The following is a 13,086-nucleotide window of genomic DNA, read 5'->3' on the forward strand; positions in this document are numbered from 1 at the left end:
AAAGGGAAAAGGCCATGATCTCCACTGTCTAATGTGCTTAGACCATCACCAGCAAACAGTACATTTAACACATTGAGAATAAAGCAAAAATATCTGACCATTCACACTTAGACATAAAAAAATCTTCGACTAAGCAAAATGTAATCATATCTATCTATCCATCTGTATATATAAAATACACACATAAAAAAAAAATATATATATATATATATGTGTGTGTGTGTGTGTGTGTGTGTGTGTGTGTGTGTGTGTGTGTGTGTGTGTGTGTGTGTGTACATAAGTGGGTCTATGTAAAGTAATCAAAACTCAAAAATATCTAAACACAAAAAAGTAACAAAAAATATCTAAACTTAAAAATATGTAAACACAAAATGTCAAGAAAATCAAAGTTACAGTAGGGAAGTTTTTATGCCCTTTCCCCACTGTTGCGCAATCTTGGAGTTGGTATATAGAATTAATGGGTCTATATTATATGAACGAATGATGAGCAAAAATCCCAGAAATCGAAAATGATATCATGGGGGCTTCACCCCCCACACCCCCCACTAAAAATATATTCCAACTCGAAGATCGCACTACAGCGAGGAAAGGGCAAATACTCCAGTCTTCACTGTACTGCAATCTCACAGCATGCATCTCGATTTCTGGGATTTTTGCTCATTAGAGAGTCCCAGTATATGAACTTTTGTTCATATAATATAGACCCGAATTAACAAGGAGTGTGGGGGAGGTGCAGGGGGGTTGAACCCCTGCAAAAACATAGGTTTTATATATGTTCAGATTTTGTCACTATTCAATATTTTGTGTTTAGATATTTTTGAGTTTAGATATTTTTTGTAGATATTTTGTTTTTAGGTATTTTTTATTTTAGATTATTTTTGGTAAGTCCATATATATATATAAAAAATATATGGTTTACTATTGAAATTGCAAAATTGGATCAGTCGACTTGTTACAATGTCGAAACGAAATGTTGCATATGTACCGTCAGAAAAGCAGTCAAGTCAAAACTGTCTACATTGACACCCAAAGTTTGATGTACTCGACAGAGTAGGAGGTGATGTCAGTCAACAATGCTATGCACCTTAATGTACATTACATTCTACAGTAAATGGTACATTTCTTTCACTATTTTTCAGGGGGGCAAGTCCCCCTGTGCCCCCCACACCCCCTGCAAATTATATATACCAAATCCGAGATCGCACTACAGTAGGGAAATGGATTAATTTCCTGTCCCTCACTGAACCACAGTCTCCACTTAGAATGCCGGACTCAGATAACCGAATTGCAAATAAAGTTTGGCAACAAACTACGTTGTCCCGGGACATCTTCATGGGGGGGGGGGTTAGGTTAATATTAAGGGGAGTTAAGAGGGTTGGGGAGGTGAAAGGGTTAAGTGGAGGTAGGGATGGTTGGGAGGAAATGAGGTAATGATGGGGTGGCGTTTAAGAGGTTTAAGCTAGTGTAGTTGGGTCAAGCAATCACATTTGGTGTGAACTTGCTATGGCAGGTTTTACGTCCATGACGACCTGTAGGTGTTTGGAGAGCAGGTAGGCCTTGGGGAGTATTGGAGCATTTTGGTACTAGAGGAGGTTTAGGCATATTGGTACTGGTGAAGTGTTTTTTTTTTTTTTCCTGCTATCCTTGGCTTTGTACTGTAGGTCAGTGGAATTATATTGCTATGTCACTTTGTTTGGCTCCCAGGGTGCCTTACTGGTGGTTTGACTTTTGGGTAGGAACATGCGGTGGTTGGCTGCTTGTTTTGGGTTGGGGTGGTGGACGGTATGAAGTGTAGATAAGATATAGTCATTTTCGTGAGGAGTTTGTGTGTCACTTGTGAGGGATAGAACAGTGGCAAGGCTTTTCATGGCTGAAGGAGCTCCCAGGTTGTGCTGGTGTGTGTGCATGTTCGAAGATGGCTGCTGGTAGCATCTGGGGGTTGGCGCACGCATATAGTCAGATTACCAGCTGGGAGACTCCTCTCCATGGAGGAGACAACAGGTGTGCGTTCGCAGTTTGCATACAGTCCACAGTTTGCCTCATGTTTTCATGAGCTTCTTGATTTGTTGCTGGCAGGTTGGCTTTTGATCCAAAAAAAAAAAAAAACAGCAGGTTGGCTCTCATTTCGCATGTGCTACAGCTCATGGTGCGGTTGCAGTCATTGTTAGGAGACATGAATAGAAAGTGAAAGAATATGGAAAGGGCCGTTGCACTCAGCATGGTTAGAGATCCATACAGTTTTGCTCCTGGGTGTTTGGGCAGGTGGTCACCAACGTTTATATATGTATATGTATATATATATATATATATATATATATATATATATATATATATATATATATATATATGGGTCTACTTCATTTGGTCGACAACTCATATGACTGACACTCATTTAGTCGACAGCTCATTTGGTCGACAAACATTCTAGGTGGGGGGCTTTGCCCCCCACACCCCCCCAATGTGGGGGGCTGTGCCCCCCCCAACTATATATAACAACTCCACGGTCGCACAACAGTGGGGAGAGGGGCAAATCCCAGGTTTTTGCCTTGAATACTTTTTGTCAGCCAAATGAGCTGTCGACCAAATGAGTGTCAGTCATATGAGTTGTCGACCAAATGAAGTAGACCCATATATATATATATATATATATATATATATATATATATATATATATATATATATATATATTTAAGTGTTTGGGATCAGTCCTGCCAGTCTGATTGCATACTGGTAGCTCTCTGGTTAGGCTCCATTGTTTTCAGTTGGAGCCAAGTGGATGGTGTAGCTAATCAGTGTTTCTAGTTAGTAATTCAGCTGTGAATTTAATTATTTTCCAGTTATTGGTATGATCCCAGTTGCCGGTGCATCTTTGGTTTTGGCAGAGCGGTCTGTCTTTCATTGGCTGCCTTGTCAATTTAATTTTGGTGGCAGATTGGTCATGTGTTTTCCTTCATACTTAAATGAAGTGGTGTTTAATGGTGCTAACCCAGAGGGAGATGATTGCAAAAGTATTCTACTAGCATGGGGGGTGGAGTTTTGGCAGTTGGGGAGGTTGACAGAGCAGCAAATTTCTTTTGAGGGCTTTAGGCTCAGTGTGTGGGGCTTGCCTGGGGTGATGCTGTGGTCTGTGCATGCGTGGGGTGGTTGGTGTCGACGTGGGTTTGCCTGAGATGTAGCACTGCTGTGAACTGACTGTTTGGGAGTAATTTTGTATTTCTGACAGCCGTATGTTTGGAGAAAAAAAAAAAAAGGGAAAAAAGAGGGGGAGAAACTTTCTGGCTATCATGGGGCTTGGTGCCTGTTCCTTTGTATTTTCCCATTGCTGCTTGTTGCAGTCGGTTGAGTGTGTCATTGGTGGTGCTTGTGGGGGTGTACAGTGGAGCTGCTGTCGCTGGGTCAGCGCTCCCATCTTGGACGCAGGTCGGTGTGTTCCTTTTCATTTGCTGCTGGTGGTTTTATGGGTCTGCCTTGTCTTGGTTAGTCTCGGTGGTATTTTGGGGGCCGGGGGAGCCGCACTGACCATTTCAAGGGCTGTTGGATCCGTAGGGGAAGAGGTTACTGCTGCGCATGCACAGAGTGGCATTGGAGTTCCTTGGTTAAAGGAAAGAAAAACAGGGTTAAGTAGATTGTAATAAACAAGGGGCAGGCAGTTCTGCTGCCAAGAGTTAGCTACACAGAATGTTTCTGTGGTGAGGGAGATGGAGAGCTGGGTCCGTGCAGGCAAGTCCAATTCTGCTGTGCCAGCATGAGAGTACACAATGCCGGAGGGGAAGCAAAGTGCACTCAATGGTTTCTTGTCGCTACAGAGATGAGGTGCCATCACTGAAGGCAGTGTTTGCTCACTGTAGCAAACACATCTGAAGTGAGACTTGTAGGATAACTTAAGACAAGAAGTTGCAATTATTTTAATGATGGTGGGTTTCAATAACCATGGCCTCCAGAGCACCTAGACATAGCAGACAATATGATAGGCATCAGTAGCAGCAGCATGAGCGGTGGTCATGTCAGTGGCAGACTGGCAGTTAAAAAATAGTGTTTAACTGAGAAAATCTTTAGGACAATATATTATACAACACTTATTCTATGCTGTGGTAAAAACATGATTTTACAAGAAATAAGTGTTACATAAAATCTACTGGTTTAAAAAGAACACAAAAGAAATGATTAAATAAGATAGAAAAGAGTCCCTTATTAAAATAAAGCAAACTTCCTCCTACAGGTATTATTGATAAATCTCTGCCTCTCCTGGCTAATGACAATCGTGTACAGAACAGATTTATGTTTGTATACTTTAAGTTAGAGTCAGTGTCAACACTTTTCTAACCATGTTTGTTATATTTCACTTGTTAGGATCCCAGCACTGTTTTGAAATTAGACCCTTTTTTCCGAGCACTAGGAGTCGAGAATAAAATTTTGTAATTTTCTCTTTTCCTTTTGTCCATTACTTTTACATCAAGGGCAAAGCGAAAATACAGACTTTATTTTGTTTGCAAGAAATTCTTAATAGAAAACTGATTATTGCACTCATAGAAAGCAAACACAGATTTTGTGTTATTTTGTAGGTGACAGTATTAAATATTAGTGCCATCCTGGGTTTGCCACGTTGCTCAGGGGGGTGTTGTTCCTTGTAAATTTGTAGGCAGCTGACAAATGGAGGGGATGCTCAGAGGGTACTATTCACTGGCAGGTATTTCACACGACTGGGGGTTTCTTGGATACTAGCTGCATGTTTGCGAACTGTTAGAGGGCTGCGGATATTGGCTGTTGGCCATACAGCCATGTGGTGCATCATGCCTCTCATCTGTACAAAATTTTGCCTTATATGTTTGGTCTGTTATAAAATTGTGGCTTTCTGACAAATTAGTGGCAAATCATTAAAGGCCGAAGCTAGAAAATTCAGACACAAGGAAGGATAAAGACTGACACTAGGGCTGAAGTTAGTAAGTAATGGTATGACAGGGGAAATATAGATTAAGTAGGAGTAGACAGTTAAGAAATGTAATTAATTAAATGTTAAATCTAGATAGCAGACAGAAACTGAGTTCTATTATGAATATACATGCTACCTCAACCTGTTCTAACAACCTTTTAAGTTTGTAAGAGAAATATTTAAAATACTACCTGATTGTATTTTATAAGCTGTTATTCAGCTATTATAAGATTTGCTGCATTGTCCATTTTGTTCCATATTATGTTGGTTAGTGTGCCTCAATTGGAGATGGAAGGTTAAGAGCTAGGTAGAGGGTTTTACAGTATAAGTTAGCTTAACTTATATAGGTCGCTAATTGATGTGGTCTGGAATCGCAAGGTTTCCCGGGTTGCGAATATTGATAGGTCCTTCATGTGTGGGGTTTAATTTAACATACGTGACTGGTAGTTAAACTTCTCTTGGGTATTTGATAGGGTCATTGGAAGTATAGCTTCAGTTACGGCTGCTTTGTCATAGATGTGAGTGGCGGTGGTACATTCCTTCCTGGGTTGGCAGGATAGGTTGTCCTTGAAGAGGTCTTAGAATGTCTGTGATGTATTTTGGATTATTTACATGTCTTTTCTTTCTTGCAGATGGGGTCTTGGAATGCTGTGACTGTAAGTTGGAATAGGTGGGTATAAGGTGGAGCCTTCTCTTTACATATTAGAGGGTTTACTTTTTCCTTTTCTTTGTAGATGGCGGTGTGCCAAATACCATTGGTGGCGATACACAGTGGTTTGCCAATGATGGAAGCAGTGGTGAGCAAGGAGGTTACACATGGGGAGCACAAGTGGGCAACAGTTCCTGATGGAAATTGCTGAAGTGCAGAAGGCATCATGCGGTGACTTGACAAGAGGATTTGAAAGGTGATGTTTTGATGGGATGGCTGTTCTTGCCACTTGAATGGGGCTCAAGGTGGGTCTGAGTATTACCTTAGTAAGGAATGTTAGACCTTTGCGTTAATTATTAGGAGCTGATTATTGGGCTGGGATTTGGGGCAAGTAAGGAAAAGGTTGGTAGGGGTGCTGAGGAGTGTGGGATCCCATGAGATGAGTAGAGTCACAACATTCATAGGAGCATGGTTACTTATTAGGCTTCAGCCATAAGTCTCTTGCAAGCCAATGAAGTTCAATCTTTGCTTTCTTGGAACCTTGGGTGGTTGCATTCACTCATCCAGTTTGAACTTTAGGTGGGGGAAGGCACAATGAGGTGTCTGACAGGATGTTGGTGTTTGTTCCTAATGGATGGAAGTTTTGGGAGTGACAAATTTGTCCCTTGAGTAAGTAGTGCTAATGTTGCATACCAGGTTAAGGTTTTATAGAATGGCACAAGGATAATTTCACTTGGGGTTTTGGGTGAATTTTTAGATCGGGTTTAGGACGCATGGTAGGTAGGTGGCTGTATTGGGGTGGTTTTAGAAACTGGGTGCATGGTTGCAGGGGAGTTAGAAGGTTTAAAGGAAGCTTGGTTGCAGGATAAGGCAGCTGTAGGACAAGGGGTGCTGGTTTCTGCCAGCTAAGGTAGGACATTAAAGTTGGAGTTAGACTGTTCCCTACAGTAATGGAGTTGTTGCACATATAGGATATGCTGCGGTTAACAGGGTCTTGGGTGTGAGACTTGCTACTAGTTGTTTGACTGGGTGCCATTTTGAGTTCAAAGGGTTATAGTTTGCGGTTTTCTTGTGGTTATAGGCTGTCAATACTTTCAGTTTGAGCCATGATTTCAGCTTTGAAGGCAGCGGGCTAAAAGAGTATGTGTTCTCTTGGTGGTTGTTCCGGTGTTACAAGGGAGTCACGGTAATCCTACTTTATTTAGTTTCATTATGGTGTGTTTCAGTGATGGCATGGCAAAGGGGTTTATGACGGGATTCTATGGTGCTTTACAGATGATGGGTACACCAAATGATGTTTGGCTTGACCCTTCCCTTTATGGGAAGTGGATTGAACAATTTTGGGTATTAGGGAGGGGGAACAGCCTGGTCAGGCTGGTTGGCGGAGAAGAGGGATAGGCTTGCCCTATTCTGTTCCCCCTCTGTCTGGATGTTCATTTCAAGGATCTGGGGAAAGGAAATAAGTAGTTGGATAAAGCTTGCTGAATAGATAAGCAAGCTGAGGTAAGGATGGTGCCTATTTGGTGGAAGGTAAATTCAATTGATGGTGTATGAAGTGAGTTGGGACGCTGCTTCATAAGTAAAGTAAGTGAGTAGAGGTATGGATGCTGCTTACTGGAGCAGGGTGAGTAGGTATGCTGCCCTGATTAACATTATAAGGATGTTATGCTGTATTTAGAATTATGTCGTGAATAGTTGTAATTAATAAAGTTGGTGATCAAAGCTGTGTTATGGAAATTTAATAAAGGTCGTCAAATGTCATTTGGTGTGATGTGTATTACTGAAGGGGACTGGGACAACACCCATTTCCTGTTGTGTAGTCAATGTTTTCTGGTTTGGCATTCTGCCCATTGGAAAAGTGCCTTTTGAACACATGCCATTCAACTGCAGACACTTCGCAATTTCAATAGTAAACCTAACACATATATGTTATTTGTTAACTGGATAGGTGCTCTGGCTCAAAGACTCAGACCACAACAGCATAGATTTTAATGTAAATTGCAATGTAACTACATGAAGCACAGTAAAATAAATAATACAGAAATATGATTACAGCAAGAACTGTGTGTGTGTGGAAGTAGACTTTTATCATGGAAATGTTCTGAATAGGGCAGTTTTGTCATTATTGGTTCATGCATTTTGTTTCATTGTCTACTGGAAAAATGTTCAAACAATAAATTTAAAATGTGATTGTGTGTGTGGAAGTAAACTTTTATGATGGACATGTTCTGAATAGGGAAGTTTTGTCATTATTGGTTCATGCATTTGTTTCATTGCCTACTGGAAAAATGTTTAAACAATAAATTTAAAACACACTTTACTTAAGTCTAAAGAGTGTGCTGCATTATTCAAGGAATATAATTTAATAAAGTCAGGAAGGTGTATCAAAGGACGCATGTATGTTTCTTGTTTTGTGTGCAAGGGGCCTATGATTTGAAAACAGCCCAAAGGTAATCTTTATCCACCACTGGCCAGATGCATTTTCTTTGGATGTGGTGTGGGTTTCAATGCAGTTTCAATGAATGTGAGTTTCAAGGGCAGAGAAGTTTTAATACAAAGTTTATTTTCATTGTGAAACAGTATTGCTTTGTTGAACAGATATCTATTAGTGTTTAACTTTGTGCATTGTGATATAAAATGTAAAAATAAAATCTAAATAATCATTGTAGAAGTAAAGCAGTATGCACACATTAGTGTTTATGGTAAATGGGGTGAAACAGCCAGGTAATGGGACATTGGAATGGCTGCAGGGGGACTCTGGTGCTATATTTTGGTTCTGTTCTTCAGTTTGCGTTTGAAAGTTGGTATCCCACAATTGTGTTGGAGTGGGCGGGGTTATGTAATTATGTATGCAAATTTTACGTTAATCAGCGTACAGATTTGTACCTATTTTTCATGGGCCTTGTCCAGATTTTTGATGTTTCCAGGTTGAGAGGTATGGATGGAACCCGTATATATATATATATATATATATATATATATATATATATATATATATATATGGTATTTATAGATATAAATATATATATATATAAATATATATATATATATATATATATATATATATATATATATATATAGATACATAGATATACATATAGATATATGTATATATACCTGCATATATGTAAAAAAGTGAATAAAGCAGATGATAGCTTTCAAAATGTTGTGAGAAAAAAAATCAAATTAAGAAAATGACATGATTTAAGACTGTAAAATAAATGTTTTTATTACTAAATATGTTAATTTACACACACACACACACACACACACACACACACACACACACACACACACACACACACACACACACACACTCACACATTTAATTTGCCCTTCAGACTGTGGTCTACAAATGATTGGGTCACTTATCGATCAATAAATAAAATAAAAAGACTGGTATTTTTATTAGGAGCATAATGAAACATTTTCAACTCAGGCATTTATATGTAGTGACAGAAAGACAAGAGTTTATGCACTTAGCAACCCATATGATTAATGTTAGAATTCACTGTCTATGTACTCTGTCAATCAAATTTTGGGTGTACTACAAGTGCCCAAGTTCCAAGTGATTGAATACCACTGTCTCACATGAGGGAGTCAGACATCTTGTAGTAAGCATGGAGCTGCTGCTCTTTGTCTGAACACATAGCTGTGTTCAAACAAGGCAAAGTGTGGTTGCCATGGGGAAGAAATGGGAGAGAGTGGCAGAGTGGCTTAATTGCTGAGCAGTTATCAGGAGGTGGACTTTAGGTTCAGCGAGAAGGAGGGAGTTTCAAGTTTATAGAGTTGGTGGGGAGTTTAGTGTTAGGGAGTGGGAGTATTATTTTACATTTAGGGAGTGATGGGGAACTTCAGATTTAGGGGGAGTGGAGTTTTAGGTTTAGGGAGAGATTGTGGACCTTAGGATTAGGGAGAGGGAGTGGAATTTTAGGTTTAGTGACTGCTCAGGGGATTTAGAGATATGGAGCAGAGGGGCATGTTATGTTAGTACTCTGGAGTGAGGATTCAGATTGGGGTTAGGGAATGGATGGATGTTTTAAGGTTAGAGTTAGGACTCTGGTAAGGCTATGCAGTTCAGCAAGGTTGGGTGGTGGGAGGACTAGGTAAATGCGTAGTGAGAGTTAGAGCATTTGCCATTTACATGTGGCAGTGAGCAACTGTGTCATGCAGATGAGGGCTTGTAATAGACCTTTTATTTTCTGATGGGCAAATAAACTAGACAGTAAGGAACTTTAAAAAAAAAATAATCTGAACTCCTGACATACACAAGCAATGCTAGACCAAAGTTCAGATCCTGCAGTGATATCCTAAACCTAAATCCAAGCTCTGACACTCAGAATGAAATCATACCAGTGGATAGGGTACTTTCTGGACTACCTTATGATAAGCCAATGCTACAAGTTAAGAAAGTATACGCCACACCAGGAATATGTAAGGAGATTCTATTACATTCTGTGTAAATGAATCTATTTTCTTATTCCTGAAATAGGCTAAACATGGTCAAGTCCCACTCCACTGCCAATGTCCAAAAAAGTTGGTCATTCCCATAGTACCAGCTGTATGTTGTCTATAATGCTTTTTCCATGACAATTAAAATCCTGTCATGCATGTATTTTATTGGCCAAAAATACAGCACTGATATACTCTGGGTATGTTCTGCTGAAGCGCAGCCCATCGGTTGTGTAAAATTTTAGTTTGAAACATCCTCTAGGTATAAAGGTGTGAATTCATTACAGATAATGACCAGAAAGATGCGCATTTCTGTGTTGACTGCACCAACTAGTCCTCACAGCCTACAATACAGCTTCACCTGCATTTTGGTACTGGTATTGCAGGCAAATGGTCTTTCCTCTATATGACATATAGATGGTGTACTACCTAGACTACGAGAAGCCCATTACTTAAACCGGCATTGTCATTACTTTGAGATTTTCTACTGTTGTTCAGCACTTCTTTAAAATATCAGAGTATTTCAATGTGGCTTATCTGATACTTGTTTAGGTAATGGATACAGAACTCTGTGATCCCTCATTAATTGAATTGTCTTGAGGAGCTGTGAATCCCTTCTACAGAATTTTGCATAGTGTAATGCTTGGGGTAGCATCATGTTTTAGAATTTGGCTTTAGGCCTGCAGCTGGACCATTGACATTTAAGTATAAATCAGCAAATACTGCCTGCCATGATATAGAGAAGACATACCAAAACAAAAGGCATGTTAAATTTAGGCTTTCCAAGACAAGCAAAAGCCTTAGAAATAATGTTCAAAATCTGATAAATAATAGCACATTTATAAATGCAGCTATCGTTTAAATAGCTTTCCAGGGCAGAAATCTGGTCCTCTGTATTTTACCATCTAATAGACACATTTATTTTGATTGTGGTCTAGCAACATTGTAACTGGAAATTGCAGAAGACTCAAAATGGAAAAGAAATAGGCCAGACTATAAAAATAACAACATGCCATAAAAATTATCCACTATTTATGGGTTAGGTATTCTTTAAGTTTAAATCCCTAGTATATTAAAAAGATTGAAAACCACTGTTTGATTTTTATTACATTGCTCATTGATCAATAAATATTGTATTGTAATATTAAGAATATATATATATATATATAGATATATATATATATATATATATACTGACAGAGGATTGACAGCAGTTTTGAATAAACTGTTTTACTTAATAGTAAAGAGATTCATGTGGTAGTATTACCATATGCGCTGATAATAAGCGCTCACATATAAGCAGTGGCATCATTCAGTACAGTATCTGGGGACAGTGACAGTCCTGTTTTATTTCAAATAGGCACAGAATATCATCTACTATTAACAAGTTGTTCTTATTTCTTACCAGTTCTGTGAAATCATTGTTGCCTAAGTCGAGTCTTTCAAGCTGAACCAACTTGTGCATTGACCTAAGCAGAAAAAAAAAGACAGAAAAAAGTGATAGATAAGTTAGAAACAGTGCTGTTGGCAAAGAAATGCACAAAATAAACAGTGACATTTACTTCAAAAATATATGCCAGTAATAAGGACAATGTTTATTGACTTCTACACAGTCTTTGACAGATTTCCTGAAAGACTCATCTTGAGTTACAGCATATGCAGACCAATGTGTACAAGTCTTCATAGTACAATTCCTTAAAAGGCTGTGCTTAATTCTAATTATGTTAAAATATTGGTTGTCTGCTGCCATCAGAACCCTATTTTTTCCATTCCAGGGTGTTACTATATATATATATATATATATATATATATATATATATATATATATATTAACTGTAATAATGTGTAAAACTCTAATTCCTTTACAAATTGTATAATGCAAACAAATGCTGCCTATCATTTCACCAAACAACCAGAATAAAGATACAGGAAAGATTTCAAATAGAAGGATGTCATCTTGGTGGATCAGAACTTCTCTTATGTCTAAAAAGAACATTATTTGTTAATTAAAAATTGTATCTCTGAATAGAGTCCTGATGCTCTCTGACATCTTTATAAGCAGCTGCTAGACTATACAAACGTCTCCTGACTCCTTCCATTTGCTTTATAAGGGACATCTGTGAGAACATGGATGTCAATTAACTTCCAGATGGTATTTTTTAGAACTCTCTAAAAATCTTCATTTTCTCAGCCATATACTTGTTTCCCATATTTTACAGTTTGCGCTAGGGGACACAATAATAAAAAGAAGTTATGGACTCACCATAGCGTTCTATGTTTGTTGTCCATTTTGCCTTCATTCTTGCTGGTTGGTTGGGTTCAGAACTGAGAATCAGTTCCAACTTGGCCTATACTAAAGCTCGAGAGCTTCTACTGGCTCTAGGCAGAAAAACCCTATCCCATCATGCTTAGGGAGATTATCCAGATCTTGTTTGCAGAAAAAAAACTAAACAAAGTAACAATAATACAAATACAATAATATATACAAACACATATGTTCCTTAGGACTAAGAAGGAAATCAGAGCACATGAGTTCCAAATCCAGTAAGGACCTCTTGATCCTCCAGGAGCAAAGGTTGGGGGAAGGAGGGTGGGATGCAAGAATGAAGGCAAGATGGACAAGAAACATGGAACATTATGGTGAGTACATACATAACTTCTTTATGTTATGTTGTCCTATCTCACCTTCATTCTTGCTGGTTGGGACAGCATCCCCAGCACCTTTCTTCTTGAGTGGCTTAGGGGAACAAACTTCTCAAAATAGTGGCTCCAAAGGAGGCCCTCTTCCGGGAGGCCAAGTCTACTTTGTAATGAGTTTTGAAGGTATGAGGTTTAACCCAAGTCACTGCAGCACAAATTGAATCCATATGTAGCCTAGCCTGGAAAGCAGCCGAGGTTGCAATGGCTCTTGTTGAGTGACCTTTTTATTTTTCCAGGTAATTGTCTACTTTGGGAAGTGTATGCATAGGTAATGGCATCAGGAAGCCACTTTAACAGAGTGACTTTTGATACTGGGGTGCCTTTCTTTTTATCTGAAAAGAAAACAAACAGTTGA

General features: G+C 38.9%; 1 protein-coding gene across 3 annotated transcripts in view; it reads right to left on the reverse strand.

The window, feature by feature from the left end:
- The window catches only part of LOC122813499 (leucine-rich repeat-containing protein 7-like), a 2,638,896-nt gene that overhangs the window by 174,463 nt on the left and 2,451,347 nt on the right, over positions 1-13,086 (reverse strand). For all 3 annotated transcript variants that reach the window (XM_044085845.1, XM_044085843.1, XM_044085844.1), the window contains one exon: positions 11,437-11,500. In XM_044085845.1, coding sequence (XP_043941780.1) covers positions 11,437-11,500 — 64 coding nt within the window. The remainder of the gene's footprint in view (positions 1-11,436; positions 11,501-13,086) is intronic.

This window comes from Protopterus annectens, chromosome 10.part0, assembly GCF_019279795.1.
Source record: "Protopterus annectens isolate FY-2018-M chromosome 10.part0, PAN1.0, whole genome shotgun sequence".
NCBI classification, from domain to species: domain Eukaryota; kingdom Metazoa; phylum Chordata; order Ceratodontiformes; family Protopteridae; genus Protopterus; species Protopterus annectens.